Source organism: Ambystoma mexicanum, chromosome 4q, assembly GCF_040938575.1.
Source record: "Ambystoma mexicanum isolate Mex_15411 chromosome 4q, UKY_AmexF1_1, whole genome shotgun sequence".
In the NCBI taxonomy this organism is placed as follows: Eukaryota; Metazoa; Chordata; class Amphibia; order Caudata; family Ambystomatidae; genus Ambystoma; species Ambystoma mexicanum.
The window spans coordinates 897276384-897300016 of NC_090928.1; the positions used below are offsets into that span (position 1 = coordinate 897276384).

The 23633-nt window shown below is 47.4% G+C and overlaps 1 protein-coding gene across 1 annotated transcript in view; it reads right to left on the reverse strand.

Moving 5' to 3' along the window:
- Nucleotides 1-23633, reverse strand: part of PLEKHH2 (pleckstrin homology, MyTH4 and FERM domain containing H2) — a 1974292-nt gene that overhangs the window by 213355 nt on the left and 1737304 nt on the right. The window contains exon 26 of the mRNA XM_069608462.1: nt 6800-6929. Within this exon, the coding sequence (XP_069464563.1) occupies nt 6800-6929 (130 nt within the window). The remainder of the gene's footprint in view (nt 1-6799; nt 6930-23633) is intronic.

Consider the following 23633-nt stretch of genomic DNA (forward strand, 5'->3'; position numbering starts at 1 on the left):
CCATACACATGTTTAAATAAAAACAATGAACATAAACGTACCTTCTGCATTGGCCTGTGTGTGGGTGCTGCTCCAGCTGCTCTGTCCGTATGTGCGAGGAGGCGCAGGAGCTCCCCCTCGGACATACAGACATGCAGTGCCCCAGCCAGCATTTCCAATGAGCTATGCAATGCTGGCGAAGCAAAACGCCCCAGCACTTGCATGGCTCAGTGAGCATGTGCGGCTGGGGAACTAAACTGAACTGTCAAAGGGAAACAGTGTTTCCCTTTGACAGTTCAGCCAGCCCAGGAGCACTCCATTAGCTGGATAAAGCAGCTGAGGGAGTGCTCACTGTTTCACTGGGCTGGCTCCTTAGCTCCTCCATAATGGGTGAGGGGCCACTATGCAGTTAGTAATGTTGACCATTGTTGCTGAATATATCACAATTTACTTACATTTTAACACAAAGCACCCCTTTGGGTACTATTGAAACAGTGGGCTTCATAACTTCTCTGGCGCTAGCTGTGCCGGTAAAACCGGCACGGCTGCCACTGGAGTTGCATCCGGGTCTGGCACCCGCGAATGGGCAATTACTAGGTCATGCCGAGTTAGGCGGACATGATAATTGCCCTTTCGAAGGTGCCGGTAGATCCCCATTCCCATTTGAGCCCCATATGGCTCAAATGGGAAGGGGGAGCTCGGATGCACCGGCACCGTTAATAACGGTGCTGGTGCATCCGACGAGCTGAGGTCAGACCTGGCGGGGGCTGTCAAGCACCCACGAGCACAACTCTTACTATGGCGGAACGGTAGCAACGGTGCCGGTAGCTTACCAGCACCGTTGTTACTGGTCCGCCATAGTAGTAATGAGGCCCAGTCTGTGACTAAAGGAATGAATATCCATTTACAACTGTGGGCCACTTTTTCATTGTTGCCTGAGACAGTTTCATGCTTCAGCCCGCCCATGTGGGCCACCCCTGCCCATTTCTTCCAATCTAAAAAAAAAAAAAAAAAAAAAAAAAAAAAAATCTTTTTTCATGCTGAGCTCTCAGGGCCCCCCTGGGATGCACCCACGGACCCCTAGGGGGTCGCGACCCACAGTTTGAATACCACTGTGCTAAAGGGATATTACCTGGGACCACTACCTGTATGGGTCCCACTACCGGCGCAGCGGATGGTATGGGAACACCCCCTCTGGGAAGAGGGACCTGTCCGGCTTGTGCTTGAAGCACTTGATGAGATAACTCCTCGGTTCTATCCCTGTTGACCACTAGTTCTCGTCTTAGGGTATTGGTCTCAGATCTAGCGGCATGCACCTCTGCACGCAATTCTCATGAGAGTTGCGCTAGCTGGTCCACGTCCATGGTCTCCATTGCTAAGGCAGAGTGTTTTAAGATGGCTTCATGTCCTGGCACGCTCACCTGGTGCTCTGCGGGAGCGATGAATCCCTCCGGGTGTGGCACCTTCCCCACTCCGAACTGGGACTAGCTGATCTGACTAAAACACACACACGTAAAAAGGTTAAAGCTTTTCTAGTGTTGTGGCACCCCCCCGCCCCTTCCCGTGAACCTGTGTGATGGGTGATTCTGGTCGTGGTTCTCGGCCCACCTTTAGTGTTGAAGTGGCGTGCTCTCCATCCTGCTTGGAGGCAGGGGTGCTGATTCTTGGTTGGTTGTTCGAGTAGCCCAGGACAACTCAGTCTTTGGGTCTTGGAGAACGTTCAGAAGTAAAGTCCAAAAAGTACTCAAATGCCAGTCTATATTCCCAGTTGCCTCAATGGGTCTTGGTATGCTGGTAAGTGTGCCAGCATCCTCACTGATAAAGTCTGCAGGTAAGTGTCCCAGTTTCCTTACTGGATGCAGTATGCAGATAAGTGTCCCAGTTTCTTCACTGGCTGCAGCATGCAGGTAAGTGTCCCAGTTTTCCTCACTGGCTGTCATGCAATTGCTGTGCTCTTACTCACTGTCTTTGCTTTTTTCTTGTAGGTGCGGCTGCTGAAAATGATGCGAGCTGCAACCACTGTGGAGTTCAGAAGCTAAAACGCGAGCGGATCCAGAGCAGCTCCCGATGTCGAAGTCCCAAGGTCCCTGGAGTTGGCAGCACAAGCCGGGGGTGCGCGCGAGCAGGTAAGTGAACGCTAACGTTCTTTTCTTCTTCTCCACGCAGGGAATTACGGACCGCTGTGAAGCAGGAGTCGCTGGAAGTTGAGGCGGAACGCTGTGACGCCGCAGAAGAGCCGGGGCTTCTAAGACGAGGAGAGCGTGTGAACAGTTTCTCACGCGAAACACGGACCTGTCCTTGTGCGTGGCTTAAATAGCCAACCACGCCCAAAGACTAGAATGCACAGCACACAGTGCCCTGTGTGAAAGGAGCGCCATGTTGGAGTAATTCTAAGAACCATATTGTAATGAAGGAATGTGTACTACCTTTCATGGAGCTTTCCTAGCACTTTTGTAGCAGATTTTAACCCTTTGAGCTCCCACGCACCTATGCCGAGTTCCCCTGAGCGCCCAGAGTGAGGCAGAAACAGCGGCAGGCCTAGTCTCCATGACAGGTCTTCCGTCTGAACTCATGATGTTGGTAAAGGAATACTTCCTTTTTCGTCTCTCCTCGGGCACCAGCTGGAAAGGTTCTGAGGGGCTGGACATCACTGCGCGGAAGGAGCCAACCTCATCCGACGGAGAGGCCCCTTGTGGTTATTTCACGCTCCCTCGTTCCCCGTCAGCTAGTACAAAGTCATCAACTTTGTCGGTGTCCGTCACGATACCCACCATATCCGTGCCTATGTTTTTCTGCATTGCAGGATCCCCAGTCGGGGTCAAGTCCCGAGGTGGAGGCGTGGTGTCGGTTGACGCCTTGGACCAGTGGGGTCCTTTGACCTGTGCTTGTGACGGGAGGGGCTTCCGGGAAGCAGTCTAGGAGGACTCCTAGCCAGAGCAGGGCCTGGTGTGGGCGGCAGTCTCTGTTGAATTTCCGACACTAGCGTGTGCAGCATGGCCAAAATGTCCAAAGACATGTCCCTGGGCTGAGGCCTGGAAGGAATGAGAGGTGGAGGCTCCGGACTATTGTGCCTCTTTAGGTGAGGTGGAGGACCAGGCTCATCTCATGGTGACCCACCTACAGTCATGGGTCCCTGACCCCCTTCATTGTCCGAATAATAGTCTTCGGGCAAATTGTCATCACTTTCATCGCAGCTCGTATAAATCTGTACCTGTCTACCGGAGCAGCCTGTGGTTCTGTATCCTTCTTAGGGACTGTAAGAGATTTAACCTTTCCCCTCTCTGGAGACTCCTGGGGGGAGGCACGGCTGATATCCCCATTCCAGGGGCTTTCGCCAGAGCTGCAGCAGCTGCTTCACACCATGGCGGTAGAGACACCTGCAGCCCTCGCTGTGTCATCACCTTCGTGGCCAGCCCCCCTTTTCACAAAGAAGTAGTCGACGAGGTTGTCGGCGGGGTGGTAGCAGGAGCCTTTGTCGACGTGGTCATGACCGTTGATGACAAAGTTGTTTTGGTCGGTTCAGCTGCTGATGCCGATACCCAAGCCCTGCCCACCTGGTGCCTTCCTGGCTGCTGTTCTTTTTCCCCACTTAGCAAGCCCTGCCCCACTGGTGCCTCCTGGTTGGCGATCATTTTCTCTACAAAAGGAGCCCTCCAGACTCTTTTTCTTTGCAGATGGGGAGCAGGTGCAAGTGAATCTAGGTCACCTGGCCTGAAAACACTAGGGATTTATATAGACTCAGCATTAACACTAACCAGACAAACTAATTCGCTAGCTTCCTCATCCGCCTACACGTGTAAGCTTATTACAGCTTGTCGACCATTCCTTTCTCCAGCCAACTGCATCACACTATCTAGAGCCCTAGTATTATCTAAGTTAGATTACTGCAATGCTCTTTACCTCGGCACATCACAACATAACCTTAATAAAACGCAGGTCCTGCAAAATAATGCCATTCGAGCAGCCATAAATATTCCCAAGAATCACCACATCTCGGAAACTAGACGTTCTCTAAAATGGCTCAACATCAACCAAAGAATAGCCTACAAAACCCTGTCACTTACTCACAAGTGCCTATCCAATCAAGCCCCCATCTATCTGTCCAAAACTATATCTCGCCACACATCATCAAGACCCATTAGATCCACTATGAGTTACAGTGTCATTATAACCAGATTCAGTCAACAACGTGCAGGCGGAGCAAGTTTCCCTGTCCTAGCGGCTAGAAAATTGAATGCGCTCCCCCTTTCCATTAGGGAAGAACCGTCTTATCATGCATTCAGATATAAGACCAAAGCCTGGCTCTACGAGCAAGATAGCCACCTAACAGACTAAAGCCCACCATGATCCAGATGTATACATCATAAATGCATCCATTCACTGACCTTCTTTGTATATTATATGTATATTTCTTGTTTCTATATTGTATATTCCTTACATTGTGTGTACCTTATAGTTGTCTGTACTTGTAACATGTAAGCCTAGTGCCCAGTTGTCCAAGGGCTTGGTGCGCTCAATAAATAAACTACACTAAGCACCACCCACCTTCTTAGCCCTGCCTCTTCCTTCCTGCTCTTAACTCTTAGATCAAGGGCTTCTCTGGCTCAGGCGTCCGAAGCGAAGGGCAGACAAAGAAAATGGCAATTCCTGTTTGGGCCTGTTCGGCCCAGGGCCCAAACCCCTGTTCAGACAGCAGGTAAGCATGCACCAATATGTGTTTACTCTCTCTGTCTCCACAGGTCACCCCCACTCCCTCTTGCCCCCCATGATGTTCCCTTGTGCCCCTCTTCCCACACACAGGTTGCCTGTTTTGCTCGATTCTTCTACCCTGCTCCCCCTCATCCCCCTCCAGCCTACTTCTGCAGGAGTCTGTCCTGATACATTCTGGTTTTGCCATCACCGTCTTGTGGCCAATGCTGTATTTGTGTTTTATGGACTTCATTGATTCACGGTGCGTCACCCTTCCTCACTCTCATGCTGGACCTCATGTCCATCTTATACTCATGGTGGCCCTGAATCATGCTGTTCCCATCTTCATCTTGTATCCTGGCTTGCAACTTATGTGTTACCACTGACTTCTGCAATTGTATTCACTCCCCCCTCTTGCTTCTCCACTCTTTTGACTGCTTACTTTCTGTTCTCTTCTCCTCTCCCGATCTCCTCCCCTTTCTTTCTTCTATGCACTTACTCTATCAGAATTGTCCCTGGACCTAATATGATAGCAACCTCGTCTGTCTTCTCCCACTTCCCCTTCCAGCAGTATCTGAAATGTCATCAGGCATAGTATGATAGTCGCTTGTTTTGTTACTCCCCTCCCTTTCTGCACCCCTCTCCCTCACCTTTTATTTTTCTCTGGTTCTACCAGAAATGTCGTCAGGCCTAGTAAAGTAGTTGCCTGTCTGTTTCCATTTCCTTCCCACTCTCCCCCTCCCTTCCTTATCCATGTCTTAGCTCTTCCACTATCTGTAATGTGGTCAGGCCGAGTACGATAGTTGATTTCACATCCTTACTGTTCATCGCCTGTAAGAATGTCACTGTATTTTCCCTTGTTCCCTCCCTTGCCTTGAAGCGCTTTGAACCACATTGGGTATAGGCGCTATATAAATATCATATCATATCGCCGAGGGGGGCAGCAAAGGGGCACCTTTGGATCTCTCCTTCGTCGTCTTGTCCGCCGATGGTAAGCAGAGTTTTAAAGGAGTCAAGGACTTTCTCTTAGAAGGAGCGCCCCTCACTGGTAGGCTCACCATGGAAGTGGTTGGTGACGACAACCTTGTTCTTCCCGAGCAGGGACCACAGTAGCAGCGAACGCAGTGGGATCAACGACGTGCAGCGTTGCCTTCTTTTGGACCCCGAGGGCAGGGCGTTCTCAAAGGACCTCAACCAAATCTTTTCTGAGGGAGTTCATTCATGTGATGGGCCGGTCCCGGGGGAAGCATGACCATGCCCGGAAGCAGAGTCAAAGGCCTTGCCCGATTTGACCCGCGGTGGCAGCCTCCTGTAGCGATCCTTCTTTGTCTTTTTTGAAAATCCACAGCAGACCTCGCATCCCTCCTCATCATCATGGTCCGGATGCAGGGAATACTGACATTTATGGTGTCGATCTTCAATGTACACATTCCTCAATCCGCATTTAGCGCAGAGTTTGAAGAGGCATCTCTTCTGCTCAGTCGTGATGTAAAGGTGCGAAGTTGGCACAAGACTGGGCCTTCTCGAAACTTGATGAGAGATCCACGATGTAGTGTGATCTTCACCGACAGCTGCCGGTAGTCGACCTCTGGCCGAACGATGAGACAAAAAACAGTCAAAAACGTTACTAACATTTGCCGAAAACTTGAAATATTAAAAAAACGCTCAGAGAGCACTAAGAGGGCTCCCAACACTGAAGCATGCAGTAAAAATCGGAAGATGGCTCCCACGAGTGGAGCTTAGGGAGAGGAAGGTCATTGGACGGAGGCAGTATGACCCAAAGGACAGGGATTGGTTTAGAGGAGAGATAGAGTTTTCAAGCTAAAGTTAAGCTGTTTTTTTTATCTTTTACCAAGAATTCCCAGCCTGACGACAGGGACTATTCATGAGCATGTGAATCCATGCCAGACCCCATGCTGGAGAATAACACATTTTTGCTATCATTATTATGTAAGCACACAGAGCCACAATTACATTAGAGGCAGGGTAAATACAGTGCAAGTATATTTCCACTCGTGTTAACATGACTGTGCAAATGTTGCCTACACACATGCAAACATCGTTTGTGCATACACAAAAGTACGGTAAGGCAGCCCCTCATTTTCGAAAAGTAAGTATACCAACGGCTTACTTTTGCAGCAAACAGCTTTGCACCAAAGAATGCCCACTTTCTTGCGACGGTAAGATAAATGCGCACGCAGTCTGCAGCACTGTGCCCTCGGAGAGATATCCATCGTGTAGACAACCGTTGGCGTAGCAGCCTATGCAAAAGAATAACGAAATATCATATTGAACAAAAAACAGCATCAATGACAGGTGTCAAATATCTCTAGTGCATCACCAAGAGTTGAAATGCTTCACCAAATGTCAAAATGAACCATAAGTGACACACACAACTGACATTGGTTCTGGTTCGCAAAGGCATTTTCTGCAGAATTCTTTTATTTTTTAAATAGTCTGTGTGAGGCATATGCTGCAAAGAAATGTTATCCTCAATATCCGATATTTTGTAGTAGTAAAAACCTGGCTGTGGCACTTTAAGATAAGTATAGTAGGCCTGGCTAACTGATTAACACTTTGTGGGTGATTTGCAAGATTTTTGGATACATCATTGACCAGCTATTTCGAATCACAACTTGTGCACAAAGAGAGGACCCTCAACCAATCCTTCTTTAGTCCCACATCCACCCTCTGGAGGTCAGTCCGGGTATCGGCTAGGAATGCCCCACAATTCTCTAATTTAGTAAATCTCTCAAAACGTGGCTTTTTTAACAATACCTGAACAAGTACTAATCCTGATGAATGCATAGACTGATGCGCAGACCACAACACGCAGTACGGTGCTACTGTTAAAAGACACCAGTCTAAATGCTGGCTTCCCACATCCTGCCCCGCACTCCACTGTTCTTGAGCTAGGACCGCGCTTTAAACAATGAAATAAAACAAATAAAATTGTTCTCAAGGAAATGGAATTGTCACTAAGTACCCAATTAACCACCATTTTTGCTGAAAAAAAATAAGTTCACTAGTGGAATGCCTGCTTAATTCTCAACAATTCACTGTACTTTTCGAGCAAATGCATGGACATTTGTTGAAATTCATTTAAAGGGATTCAATTATTAGTTTTTTTTTCTCTTTTTCACACAAGAAGTGTGAAATCAGAAACTAGATTTTGGAAAAACTTTGCGCCTTTATAATGTTTTTTCTTAATTTAATTTTGAAGCAATAAATACTAAATAATGCACAAACAACATTCCTCAAAACAACCAGGAAGAATACAGTCAGCTCATTCATATCAAGACGTCGTCGTCATAATAGTCTCTGCTCTGGCCACTGCCTCCCTATTACTACTAGAACCAGTAGTCTCATATTCTCCTGGCAATACTGTTTTACAACATTTTAAACAAAGTTACGATCAGATCTGTGTCGTTATTTCAAATTGGGGTTTTATCTTAGTGCCCCTTTTCAATTCTGCACCTTGTTCGAGCTCCATCAATCCTTGCTTTTACAAGGGTTACCCACCCCGCCTTGGAACCCCACCTCCCATCCCCACGATTAACCCTTCACCCTGACACATGCATTTTATTTTTCGCCTTTCGAAAATGAATGTGGTAAGCCAATTCAGATGAAAGGGCGGTAATACTCATTTTCCTTTAACCCAGTTTTCGCTTTGCTTAATGTGTCTAGCTATTATGCATTGGTTCCCCATTTTATTATCACCGTTTCTTTCCCCGCTTTCTTACTTTTCTTTCTGCTAGTACTAGTCATGGAATATCCTTTCCTTTCTCGGATTTAATTCTTTCTCGATTTCGATATCCTTGTCATTGGAACAGTGCATCTGCCTCCCACTGGCAGTCTGAGTACAAGGGTGGTGGGGTGGTACTCATAAGACTTCCTTGGCATGCTATTACGCTGTTACATGCATGCCAAAAGAGTAGCACTGACAGTTGGTTCTGTGGGGCTTCAACTGCATTAACAATGATTTTATTTTGTATTTGTTATTCATTGAGCGCTTTACTCCAGAGCGCTGAACGTAAAAATGGTTACAGTACAATTATATTATATTTGGTAGATTTACAGAAGTGGTTCAAGAAAGACTAGAAACTATCAAGTGAGAATTAGTTAGGTTAAAAGCAATTAGAAGTGGGAAGTTAAAATTGGAGAAGATAGGTGTTAAAGGAGTACGAAATTCAGAGAAGGAGGTAGTCGAATGGAGAGGTAAGGGGAGAGAATTCCAATGATAGGGAGCAAGAAGTGAAAAAGAATGGAACCGGGATTGGGCACAAGGAGGGTGAGGGACCGTTAGCAAGAACTGGGATTGTGAGCGAAGAGAATGAGCATGCGCATAGAAGTAGACCAAGGAAGAGAGATAAATGGGAGCAAGTCTCCGAAGGGATTTAAAAACCATACAGAAAAAATTAACAATTGAGCCTGGAGGAAAAAGGCAGCCAACCAAGCGAAGATGAGCTTAGAACAAGAAAGTATTCCGACATCCATGATTTAATAGCAAGTAGGCATGAAGAAAGTTATTGTGAATAGCGGGAGTACAGGCGGGGAAAGAGAGGAAAAGGTGTGTGTCATCGGCATAGAAGTGGGGAGAAATCCCAAAGGAAGAGATAATAGCAAGAGGAGAAGTGTAGAGTGAAAAACGGAAAAGGGCCAAGAACCGAGTCTTGAGGGACATCATAGGGAGGGGAAGTGTGTGCAAAGAGAAACAAGCTCAGGATACAAAATAGGTACAGTCAGAAAGATAGGAGCTAAACCATGCAAGAACAGAATCTGCAAACCCAAATGAATCAATGGAAGCCAGTAGGAGAGTTTGGTCGATAGTGTCAAAATCCGCTGACAGATCTAGAAGTATGAGCAGAGAGGAATGCCTAGTGTAAAATGTGGAAAGGAGAGAATTACAAACAGAGAGAAGAGCAGTCTTAGTTGAGTGGGAGGGACGGAAGTCAGATTGGAGCGAAGGAAGGATAGAGTTGTCCTTGACAAAAGTGGACATCTGAGTACAAACAAGCCTCTGAAGGAGTTTCCAGAGACAAGGAAGAAGTGAGATGGGGCGAAATTTAGATCGGAGAAAAGGGTCGAGAGAAGGCTTCTTAAGAATGGGGAGAATAGAAGAATGCTTAAAGCAACAGAGAAAGAGTGAGGCGAATACTTGGTGTGGAGGGGGCATGAGTCATCTACAGACAGTGGACACTGGTTTGTTTACTCTTGTCATTATATGACACAGTTCCAAGGTTTTCTCCCCCGCACCCTCTTATCAATACACAAATCAGTAATTTGTTTCTAAATCGCTGGTGTGCACCGGATAACTGGAGTTTTTGCAAATTGTTCTACCCTACTTTGAAGGGTGTGGCACAAAGATCCCGGTAGCACCCACTTTACACTATAAGTGATATGTCTTTTTCTAAAATAAATACTATTACTGACAAACATATGACCAGCCGGCGTTAAGGGAGTCAGTGTCCTGCATTGCCTGGAGTCCTGGAAGTCTTGCTGGCAGCTTGCTGCACACCCAGCCAGCCGCTGCCATGACATTAAAAACTGAGCTTTCCGCCACGAGGGCTGAAGCCCATGGGTGTTAAGGGTGCAGGGTGTTGGCCGGCCTGTGGGGTATGTGCCATCATCTATTCTGGGTTTCCTCCCATTTCTTTATTTTCTGCCTGGCTCCGGTGCGAAGAGTGTTCTCCAGCTGGCGCTGCACCATAATGTGGGTGTTATGGCTGCCGTTCTTCAATTCTCTCCGATCAAACGTGGCCAACACGCAAGGTAACAGGCGAGACTGGTGAACCTCACATTACTGGGAACACAGACTAGCTTTCTACTCTTGCCACTGTGCTGTATGTTTATGCTCTCTGCTAGATAAACCACTGACTTCGAAGGATTAATTGTAAACTCAGTGTGCTCTCATCGCCGGTGCCACTCCTTGAAGCTCTTGAAGTGAAGTGGCTGAGTGCATTCTATGCTTTAATCGGACTGTGGTACCACACTCGACCACGCCAGTTCCATTTGTTAAGGCACTTGAGGCTTCTGAGGTTGTGCCTGTATCACTTCCTGCACCTGACCCTGCTACTGGCCTCGTAGTTGGTAACGGAAAAAAGGAAAATACGCTCAGGAGGAAGAAGCAAACTCCAGTTCGGCCCATCTCAGGTTTTTTTGGTGCTGTTTATTTGGAGGCCTCAAGATTAGCAGACCCTTCTGGTGCCATTGCTGGTCCCTTCGGCGATGCTCACCTGTTAATAAAAGAAATTCAGCAGTTTTTGGATCCCCCAGTGTCTCTATTAGCATGGCGCGGAAGGGTCAGGGGGGGGCATTGATAATCTGGACTCTACCATGGCCATCATGACAGCTTCTATTTCGTCTTGCCCAACTGTTGTCAACTTGAGCTCTGAGACCCGGAGGGTAGGGGGGGCTGCTAACTGTCAACATGCCCACACAGCCAAACGTTCTCAACATCTGTGTTCAGGTGGGCCCTCCAGCGTCTTCAGTTCAGCTGCTTCAGTTCTATACCCCGCCACTTTTGGCAGAGACAGTGGTGTGAACAAGTCTGGCAAGCTAGAACCATCTAGCCATGGAGGCCCCCCATGTGTGTAAATACTAATAGAGCCAGAGAACCAACAAAACTAATGGAATATGTGGTTGGGGGCACTCCTGAAAAAGGGTCTGTTGCTACTGTTGAAATTCAGAGTGAGAATCTGATGGCCATGAGCAAAGGGAATGGCCCTTTACCCTGTCTTCCCATACCAATTGTCCCTAACCAACCGGGCACAAGTATATCCCCCACCATAGCCGCATCCATCAAGGAGGCACGTTCTGTCCATGGCTGCAACTGCAAATACAAACAAGTCCTTTCTGAGCTTGCAGATATCAAAAAGCTCTTGTTAAAGTCCAAGGGAGAAATGGAGGGGGGAGCAAAAGGGGGAGGGGGCAATGTCTGGCCTTATGGAAGTTATGGGCCACTGCAAGCCATTGGAGCGAGAATTACATGTCACCAACGATCTCTTGCCGGTTGCTATAAATACTGAACACCAAATAGGTGCCACTAATATAGTACCCCAGGCCCCAACTCACTTGGAACCACATGCAGCCTCACCTGGTCCACAGAGCCGAAACAAGCACCCTACTTGGTAGCCCGCACCCAGGGAAGCTAATAAGCCACCCTGCCGCTATACCATAGATCCATTATATTATATTTGGTAGATTCACAGAAGTGGCTCAAGAAAGACTAGAAACTATCAAGTGAGAATTAGTTAGGTTAAAAGGGATGTTAGGGTTTTCAGCAATGGGGGAAATAATAGCCTCAAGGATATTTCTCATAATGTACCCAGAATTTCAACCCGGGAGGGTTTGACCAATGGAAAAGACTATGAGAGACAGTAGAAGTTTTGCATAGGGTACCGAAATTGAAATCTAACCTACGAGAACCAAGTGAGGCATTCCTAAATAAATGTCTGTATTGGCTCAGTATTTCCAGGGGCTGCTCGTTTGTAACTCGGGAAGCCATGGTAAATTGCTCGAGTCTGTACAATGAGGGTGACTCTACCAGCGACATCGTGGAGTTGGTCTTTAGGGAGCAGGGGGTGGCCATGGTGTGTTGGGCAGTGATCCGACGTATTAAAAACAAACAGTGTGATTTCTATTAGCCCCTACTTTTTCTATGACATCACACACCTGTCTGGAAACATTAACCATAATCGTGTCCCTTCAGGTGCGAACTCTATTCCATTGGGGGAAAAGCCCATGGGTCATGATTATGGCACATAGATTGAGTGTTCTTCAATCCTAAAGTAAAAATGAATGGGGGTATACACTATTTAGTTTGATTGTTTATCCTCTCTACAATGTTTATTAGCTATTTGTGTATTGTGTTAGGCTTTACTTTGATGGCCTATGGCCGAATAAAGTTATTTTGATGATGCGATCACCCTCATATTCGACGAACATGAAGCTACACGAATATTGGGTCTAATTAAGGAAATAGAATCAACCACCGTGAACCCAGATCGCATCATATCTTAATTAGAGAAACTTATACGAAGGGAAATATCACCAAAACTACCGTCTACCAAATGTGCACAATACTATTGGGCCCAAAGAATACCTAGGGGACTTAGAGGATATTTAAGACCAACACACTGCCCAAAGAATACCTAGGGGACTTAGAGGATATTTAAGACCAACACACTGGATAGTCCGGAGTTTGTAAAGAGGTGGGAACCCATTCTAAATAAATGTTCTTTGTGCCTCATTTTATTGACGATTGAGGAGCTATCAAAATCTGTCACACATCTTGAAACAGAAATTAATGACCTGGCCAGACAATTGGCAAATCTAAAACGTAGGGAAGAATTTCAAACCATGCTTGAAGATGTTAATTCATCACTCAGAGGATATAAAAAAGACATTCCGAGTGTTGCAGTAAAAAATCATTGTTTCCGTGATGCCCGTCCCAAGGTTTCTGGCAACTCGTAGTGCCGGAAACAACAGACGATCACAAGTCGTCGGCCACGTGCATTCCGGCAGGCCCGAAATGGCGACAACTGCATCACGGAAACACTGCGAAAAATGGCAAAATCCGGCCGCACCGTCAGCCTGGGTGCTGGTCCCCCCGGTTCCGGCATGACAATGCCGGACATAGTGGCACTGGAAACAGAGGTACCGGAAATACCGTAAACAGAAATAACGTGATTGCCTGAACAGGAAACAGGCCGGCGGCCATCATTAAAACACAATCCATTGCAATCTGCAGGATCCAGTAGACATCCACCCCTCCTGACTGCTGAAATCCAGCGCCGCGCTTCACAGAGGCAGAGCTGCACATGCTGGCAGATACCATAGTCCAGCTTGCCGGGGAGTTGTCTTCTACGGACCAGCGCCGCAGTACCCAGCAGAGGAAAAAGGAGATATGGGAGGAAGTGGCACAGAAGGTGTCAGCAGTGGGGACGACCCGATGCACAGTGAAAGACTGCCACAAGCAATGGGATGACCTCCGCCTGAGGGTCCGGAACGTCCTGTCTGCACACCGCAGACAATGCATGGGCACCAGTGGCGGGCCCTACTCCCCAATCCGCTTCATGCCCTCGGGGGAGAAGGGCAGCAGTGTGTTGCACATGGAGGCCATTGAAGGAGTGGGCACTGCGGAGGCCGGAGTTGGGACACCCGTTGAGGCAGGTGAGTACATGAAGCCCCAATATGAACAACACTCCCCTGCTCACCCTGTCCTCACCACCGTACCATTACTGCACGGAAATGGCAATTGCACAGCCCCCGTTCTCCAAATCACACCCTGCAGGCACATTCACACACACCTGAATCAACACCCAGGGCACTGTTGCGGCCATACACCGAGGCCTCATCACAATGACCCGTGCCTGAAATCCATGAGGAACACTGCACAGGCAGCCTGTACTGCCAAGTGAACAAGCATGTCCCCCCTACACAGACACAAGGCAGCCTGCCACTGCTCACCGCATGCGTGCCTGTCGTGCCACCACTGCCACCACAACACGACAATGCTAGCCCTCACCTGCACCCACACATGCCCACCCTCCCATCCAATGACAATGGCATGGGCCTTCCATGTCCTTTGCCAGACCGACCACAAACCACCAATACACATACCGGGCCTGCAACTGGGTCAGCCATCAACTTCTGCCTTGCACCTTCCAACCCCCTCTCGACAGTCCCCCCTTCACATCCCAACACCCCACACCCTGACAGACCCCCATACCACCGTCCCCAGCAAATGGCAGGTCACTACGCCAGTATTCACACTACATCTGTGTGGCATGTCCCAACATCCCACAACCTTCAGCTGAGGCTGCACAACATAAGCATGAGTGCACCATGCCATGTGCCACGGCATGTCCCCTCAACTACCCGCACCACGACCAACACATTGCATGTAACAGGGTTTTTTGAAGCCACACTGGTCCCCAACATCATGCCTTTCTTCAACCCTCAGGCACATCATCTGACAGCGATGGAGTCCAAGCAGGCACCTCAGGGTCCCTAGTCTCACTTGTACATAGAGGGATTTCTCATAGGGCGGAGAGATATAATCTTGCTAGAATTTCCTACCCGGGGACCAAAGATCTAGATAAGCCAGGCACAGTTTTAACCTTCTCGCTCTAACCAGCAATCCTTCCCTAACTTTTTCTGTAACCGTAGCTTCTTTCTGATGGCAAGCCGCTGGTTTTGGGGATTCTCACCATCCAATTCCCGAAGCGTACTCTTTACATGGCAAAACCAAACCAGCAACGTCCCTCCCTCCAGAGACATTATGTGGCACAATTATTCTTTATATTTCACCAGCCCCTCTTAATGCCAGAGCCTCAACCAAAGAATACTCGGTCCTAGTGTTAGAAGAGAAGGCACTGGGGATACCTCACGCATGTGATGAAGGACGTAAGTAAAGTTGAACTGCTGATGAGTGATTAAAGAAAGCTACAATACCCTTGACAGAGTATTCCGGTAACGCGTGGGTGCTCAGTTGAAAGTCTTTGTAAGGTATCCAGCTGAGATAGGGCAAAGTGAAAGTGAGAAAGAGAGCATAACAAGAAGAGAGCGAGTAATTGTTAATCAAAGTGGTCCTGCAACGGGTTGAGCAAAATCCTGTGCACAGTCAAAAGTCTTCAATTTATGAAGTAAAGAAAGCTTGGAAAAGTAGAGAAAGTTGGTCCGAGCCCATCGGAGGGAGATCATTTGAAAGGTTTGTGTTAGGGTGGGTCTGAGTCCGGTGAAGGGGGTCCCGGGGTGAATCGAAAATCACCAAGAAGTTGTACATGAGAATCTTGAGGAAAAAGGAACTTTTGAATGTTTGTTTGTCGCATCAGGCCCTCTCAAGTATTAGACTTTAAATGTCAAGGAGACTTTGGCACAGAAGGCCCTGATACTGATATTTGAACTGCATCCTCGTGCTAGAGAAGGCAGAGACTGTGCTAAGCTCGAGTGTGCCGCTTTGTCCCGTGCTGCAAACGTGGGGAATGGAAGACAACGGCTTGAATATCCTGACATATGATTTCTTGAACACTTTTCTTTTCCATAACATTGTTTCCCACACTATTTGAATTTAGAAGTAAGGTTTGGCAATAGGTTTATTAGTATAGGCCCTTTTATTTTGACAGACTCGACTAGCGTTATTATTATTTGATGGTCGTAGCTTGCTCCCATCTTTAGATTTAAGATTAGATAGGCATTTTTCAAACCCAGTTGAAGTTCAATAAGTACCCTTGAACTGTGATCACTGGTGTGCGTCTTACTGTTTGATACCATGCCTTCCTTGCACCACCCACAGGCACAGTGTACCCAAGTAGTCCTTATCCCACACTAATTGTTTGCACACTCTGCATCCTACTTGGAACTCTCCTGAAAAACAAAATGCCCCTTGCCCTTGGGTCACTTGTATTTCAACCTTTTTAACATGTACCCCCATTAACACTTCTTCCCCTCCTGGACCCTCTGACTTATGTTTTCACGTGCCCTCCATTCCACCTTGCCACAGAAACCATCTATCTTTATATGAGCTCACACTGGCTATCTTCCCAATGCCAGATTTCCAGTGAGGATATGCAACGCTCTATTACCGTCCTGTTAAAATTTCAGTTTATTCATTAATCTACTGTAATGTCCTTTGTTATTTAAGAAATGAAAATAAAGAATAAAAGAAAATCCATATCGACCTGCATTTCAGAACACCTCATTCACCTTAACTGGTTCTGAAAACTTAGACAATCCCTTTCTAACCATCAGTCTTTTCCTTATTCTCATCCATTCACCAGGATGAAATTCCATCTTGACATCATCTATATGTGTACTAAACCTTCTTACTTTAGAATATTTAGCTTGTCTCTCCCTTATATGCTGTCTAACTTCCTCTACTGAAACATTCTCATTTCTTGCCTTAGCACTTACCCAAGCCTGCTTACATTTCGTGTTAGGTTCTCTCCCCCTTATAAGGCGGAACAGGGACACTTCTTTTAACATGTTGGGAGACATCCTCACACACCACAACCTGTCCTCCAGAGCCTTTCTGACCTCTAAACCACTCCTCATGGCCTGTTCTATTGTCTCCACCATGACCAGATTAAACTTTTCTACTAACCCATTTGTTTCCGGATGGTAGTTAGCTGAAAATGTCCATTTAATGCCAGCCTCTCTTGCCTTTTCCATTAATGTTTTCTTTAAAACTGAACACCATTATCACTTATTATAACTGTGGATACACCTTTGTTCCTAAAAACTTGGTCTAAGAATTGTATCACCTCATTCATGTTCACATTACTCACCAACAACACTGAAGGCCATTTCGAAAAACAGAATCAACCATCACTAACAGGATGGTGTGGGGTGGGGACTTCAATTGCGTCTTAGATCCCAAAATCGACCCGTCCGCTGATACCAAAGGGAAAATGTCGCCGGCGGCCAAGGCGCTCGGGACATTGCTGGGAGACCTGGGACTGGTAGATGTGTGGAGGAAACTCCACCCCACAGATAGGCAGTATTCGCACTATGCGGCGCCATACGATTCATATACGAGATTGGATTATGTGTTTGGAACTGCCGAGATAGCGGGCGAAATAGTGGGGGCGGAATACAAGGCCCGAGTATTGTCGGACCATTCGCCCCTGGTGGTAGAGTGGCGACACCAACCCCCTAGGCCTCGGGTCCCCACATGGAGGCTCCGGTCGGAGGCACTGCAGGATGAGGGATTCCGGGAAGACCTGAGGGTTGCCATCGGGGAATATTTTGAGATAAACACGGGTAGCGTGCGCTCTGCGGGAACTCTGTGGGAGGCCTTTAAGGTAGTGGTGCGCGGAGTGGCCATCTCTAAATCCAAGGGACTTCAAGGGGGTATCGGGAGGGAGCTTCAGGACACCGAAAGGGAACTGGAGAGCCTGGCTCGTCTCGAGAACGCCACTCAGGAAGACAAGACTAGGATGAGGGACATTCAGGTGGCGTGCAGCGCTCTTTGGGATCGACTATGTAGATTGAACCATAGGAAATACACCGAGCGGCTGCACGCGGGGGGCGACAAGCCAGGCAGACTGCTGGCCTGGCTGTACAAGAGCGCGTCCCCCCGAGTGGTTATTCATGAGATCCGTGGTGAAGACGGTTGTCTTCGCAGCACTCAGGATGGGGTGAACGAGGAATTCCTCAGTTTCTACAAACGTTTGTATGAGGACACTGGGGAGGACAGGAGCCAGGACATCCTGAACACACTGGAAGACATTGGCTTGCCCACCCTAGACGACCTGGAACGGGAGGAACTGAACGCCCCTATCACTTCGGATGAGCTGGAGGTGGTGATCCGGGGCCTCCCCACGTGTAAGGCACCTGGAGCGGATGGACTGCCTAGTGAGTTTTACAAGGTGTACGTACAGGAGCTGCTCCAGCCACTGCTGGCCTTGTTTAACGAGGCATACAAACAGGGAGAACTCCCGCTGTCCCTCCGTGGGGCCATGATTGTCCCATTACTGAAACCAGGCAAGCCGGCTGTTGAGTGTGGATCTTATAGACCTCTGTCCATGCTAAACCAGGACAGCAAAATACTCACGGCGGTGCTGGCCAACAGGTTGAAGAAGGTGATTGGCAAGCTGATCCACCCGGATCAAACGGGATATGTCCCAGGCAGGAATATCACCGATAACCATAGGAGGCTGCACCATGTTATCGACCATACTAAGGATGACACGGGCGAGATGGCGGTAGTGTCGCTGGATGCGGTCAAGGCCTTTGATTCAGTGAGATGGCCTTGGCTGAAAGCTGCCCTGCAGGGATACGGCGTGGGCCCTGGGTATATCAGATGGGTCCAGTTGTTATATAACCGCCCGGTGGCAAGGGTCAAGACTGGGGCCACAGTCTCGGATGCCTGGCAACTCAGCAGGGGGACCAGGCAGGGATGCCCTTGGTCACCCATGTTATATATACTCGCGCTGGAGCCGCTGGCGATATGCCTGCGGCAACAATACGGAGAGGTGGGCATTAATACCGCCAGCAGCAGCCACTTAATATCTCTCTATGCGGACGATATGCTGCTTTACTTACGCTACCCGGAGGAGAACCTGCAGTACGTACTGGAAGTACTGGATCATTATGCTGTCCTCTCGGGCATATCAGTGAACCCCAGGAAATCTAGCCTGTTCCCTCTGGGCGGGTACAGGGACGTCCCGCTGGAGAGGCTGCCGGTGTTGCCAATACCATGGCGGACCGACACGTTTAGGTACCTGGGGGTAAATATAGCCATAGAGGGGGTCAGGAATAGCATGACATTCTGGTCCAGATTGCCCCTGTCCATGATGGGGAGGGCGGCTTTGCTGAAAATGGTGGTCCTTCCCAGACTCCTGCATTTCTTCGTGAACGTCCCGCATTTGATCCCCAAGAGCCTATTTGTACGACTTCATAGTATGTGTAGGGGCTTCGTGTGGGGTAACTCCAGAAATAGGGTGGCCCTGTGGAAGCTCCAGAACCCGTACGAGAAGGGGGGTATAGGCTTGCCCAACTTCGAACTATATTATTTGGCGGGGCAGCTGTTGTATGTGGCCAGGTGGTTGTCTGATGAAGATTCGGCGGAATCTAGGTTGCTGCGGGAGGATGCGGCCCCATACTTCCTGAGAGAGGTGGTGTGGCTACAAAGGAATAAACTGACGGGAAGAGGGCGGCTATTGAGGTTGGGATGGGAGGTCTGGCACAGAACGTGGAAACTGATGGGGGAGCCAGAACCGCTATCTTGGCAGGTCCCGCTGGTGGCCCTGTGCGAAAACGACTCCCAACTGTTTCAGTCTGTCCGTAGGCACTGGGAGCCGGTGGGCCTGGCCACGCTCGGGGACACATGGCGGGAGGGGGAGGCGCTGGACTTCCAAAAGTTGGAGGAGGAGACGGGGGTGCACAGAGGCCAGTACATCACCTATGCCAGGCTAGTGCAACGAGTAAGAGAGAGATGGCCGGTGACGGCACTGGCAGATGATCCCGATGCCACCCTTGAAACTATGTATGATGTCTCAGAGGGCGGGCATGAAATATCACGGATATACTAACTCCTCAGAACGAAGGCTGGGAAAGAGTTGCCCCAACTGAGGCATGAATGGGAGGAGGAGATGGGTGGACTCATGACGACGGGTCAGTGGAAGAGGGTCCTGGGGTATCATAAAAAGGTGTCCCAAAATGCACGGCTCCAACAACTCCAGTTCTACATTACTCACAGGGCCTACCTGACTCCCCAGAAGATCGCACGGTTCGGAGGCTCGATCACTCAAAAATGCCCCAGGTGTGGGGAGGTGGACGCTGGGTTGCTACACATGTTTTGGGCCTGCCCGGAAGTGTATAGATTTTGGGAGGAGGTTAAGATGAAGCTCGCAGGTGGGGGAGTGGTGTTGGACGTGGGATCTGCCTGGTCGTGTATGCTTGGGATCTTCCCCAGGCCCAGACACTTTAGGCACCTGAGCAAGATGAGGGACCTGGCATATGCTCTGGCCAAACGCAGGATTGCCATGAACTGGAAATCGGCTTGCAGGCCGAGAGTGGAACTATGGTGGGCGGACCTTATGAGGTGGGCGGAGGCTGAATCCGTGGTATGGTTTGAAGCGGTCACTAGAGGGGGCGAGGAGGAGATAGGGCCCTTGCTGGCCTGGCGACAATTGGTGGCCTCTATGACCAACCAACAACAGGGTTTGGACGAATCTGAGAATTCGGAAGATGGGCCTACGGACAATGTTCCACCTGACAGTGCCCCGAATGAGGATACAAGGGAGCCGGCTCTGGCTTGATGGGGGGTGGGGGGAGTTTTTTCGTATTTTCTTTTGTGTTTCTGTAAATAATTAACAGTTGTATTGTGTTGTGTTGTGTGTTGTTTGTTTTTCTAAAATATAAAATCAATAAAATATTTAAAAAAAAAAAAAACCATCACTAACAGGAACTTCACCCCAGACTTCAAATTGTGATATGGACCGAACATGTCAATGCCCACTTTTCTCGTTGCTCCCCTAGGAGGTTCCACAGAAGTTCTCTTGCTTCCTCACTTTGTAGCTTTTTTCTGAATTTTGGCATGACCAGCCATTCTGACCCATCCTCTCTACACTTGCATTTATTCACGGCCACCAATATTTTCCACAAATCTTACACTTAGTTGCTGTTATTCAATGGTGACCCTTGTGAGCCAACCTCAGCAATCTTTCCCTCAGTGACACTGGAGTCACTAACATTTGTCCTTGCACTAACATTACTCCTTCCATTGACAACTACATCCCTTACTTCCCAAAACGGAATGAGGACCTCACTTAATCTCACTTTCTTGGGCCAACCTCCTCTGGTTTAATCCCTAACCTGCAGCAACAACTTATTTGAGATCATCTCTCTATTCCATTCTTCTTGCGACAGTGCTTCCTGTACCAAAACCACTACCTCTTCTTCCTCTTCCTTGTTTCCACTACGTGGCTCCTCTACTGCCAGCTGCAAGATGAAATCAGCTATCTGGTTTTTCACCCCAGGCACATACTTCATTTGAAAATCATATTCTTGTAATTTTAAGCTACATCTTGCCAACCACAGTGTTTCCTTACTCATCCCCTTTATGGTTATCCAACCATTTGTGATCAGCACATAGCGTAAAAGGACTAACCCACAAATACTTGCAGAAATAATTTACTCCCAATAAACACACCAGCAATTCCTTCTCTATCATAGAATACTTAAAATTTGCTTCTGAAATCGCTGGTGACACATGGCAAACTATTCTCTTCTCCACCAGTTATTTGGGAAATGTCCGCCTCTAATTCTCTTCCACTGGCATGCATAGTGAATTTTCAACCTTGACACTCTCAAGCTCTCCCAAGTTGGGTGCTTTGAAAATCCTTTCATTGATTTCCTTTTTTTAAAAACAAAAACTGATCGGTTTTGTTATGCTTGATATTTTGATATTTTGGCAGCCATAAGAAGACCTGACTTTTTTTCCTTATTTGAAGGCTGGGAAGAATCCCTAATGGCTATCATAGCAAACTTTGTTTCTGCCTGTATCCCTCACCACTTCTCACATGTCCTAAATATTCCACCTCTTTCTCTCTAAATTTATTTTATGTTACTTTTATGCAGAACTCTTTTTCCTTAATCCTGTTTAAGACTGTATGCAACAGAGCATCGTGGTTCTCTTTCCCCTTCCCATACAACAAAATATCATCTTGACACACTACTGCCCCAGTAATCTCTCTTAGGATGTGAGCCATAATACTTCGGATCACTGCTGCCTTGATGCGAGGCCAAACAGTATTCTGCAATATTGGTTCAACACAAAAGGTGTTTTGGAAGCTATGAGGTCCCTAAAATCAACCGTTAAGGTGATCTTTTGGTATGCCGCCGACAAACCTAGAGTTGTGAATCGATCTGCCCCTTGCAAACAGTTCTGCATGTCAGAGATGATGGGTAATTATTTTCCTATTTAAGTCCCCAGGGACCACCAAATCCTCAAACTTCCATTCTTCTTAATCACAACCACAATCAGGCTAATCCATTCTACTGATTTGATTCTATCAATTAAATCCTCTTTCTCCAATCTGTCTACCTGTGCTTCTAACTTTTATATCTGTGCAATAGGTACGTGCCTCAAATTATGGATTTGTGGCACTGCTTCTGGCTGTTTGGATGATTTTGTGAGTAAATCCTTTCAGACACCCTATACCAGGATAAAATATTTCTGGGAACTCTCCTTGTCTCGATTTCTTCTCAGCTTGTAGACTCAAAACTGGTTCTGTGTGACAAGGAACACGTCTTATCTTGAGTGCTGCCTGATCTCTCCATCCAATGACTTCTACTCCGTTTCAAGCCACGCATTTTTTAATTTTTGCTGTCCTGCACCTGAATTCAATCACTGACTTAAACCATCTGAGTATCTTGATGCACAATCCTTCAAACCCAACATGATTCTTCATGTCTGACTTTATCAGTTTCGCTAAGTTACATGCTTGTAACTCTCACCATTTATCTGAGGTTATTATTGTATATGGAGAATAACTGTACACCATCACTATCACCTTCCAATTTTCTATAATGATTTCACTATTCGGATACTCCAATTTAGCATGGTTTCTGATGATCATAACACGCTCTTCTTCAGAGCTGCTTTCTTCTTTCACCAGTGCAAACTTCTTCTTGTTTCTGCATACTCTAGCTAAATGTCCTCTCATGTTGCAAATAGCACAGTGATGTGTTAATGCAGGGTGCATTTTAGAGTTAGCAAAATGACCACTCGCACACAATAGCACTTGTTTCTGTCAACTTCCTTTTCATCGTTAGTCTTTGAATTCTACTGCTTCTACCATTCTTTTTCTGAATTCTTCTGATTCATACAGTTGTCTGTCATTGTCATGTTGTCATACTTCTTTTTGACTATGCTTACTTGCGTTTCCTATGCAAATTTGTCATACTTTCTGCTCTATCTTTCTTCTTCTTTCTGGTTTCTCTGGAACACAATTGCTTGTGTTCCATTTTCTTTGCAATTGCAATTACTTCCACCAAAGACGGATCACCACACATCTATAACATTTTTTTAAAAAGGTATGGGAGCACCTCTACCGAGAACGAACACAGCTAAAAAACCTGTTCTATGGGAAGATGCCCACTCGGGAGGGTCTACAGCCACGTTTTAGCTCACTGTACTTTTCATAGAGGAGAAATGGCCATTTGCATATCACCACACATCCATAGTCTTTCCTGTACAGTGGTGTCATTCATATGTATGATTATTTGGTCCCTAATCAATTCTTCAATCACAATGCCTTCCCCAAACCTGCACAAGAGTGCTAACATCGTAAGAACTGAAATATACTCTTCTACCTCTTCACCTGCTTTTTGTACTCTAGAATACAAGTTACATCTGTTTATTGCTATATTCGTTTCAGGGGTATAATGCTAAACCAATTGTTTAATTGTCCTTTCAGGGTGGTCAAAATCGCCTGCCTCCATTGTAATTGCGC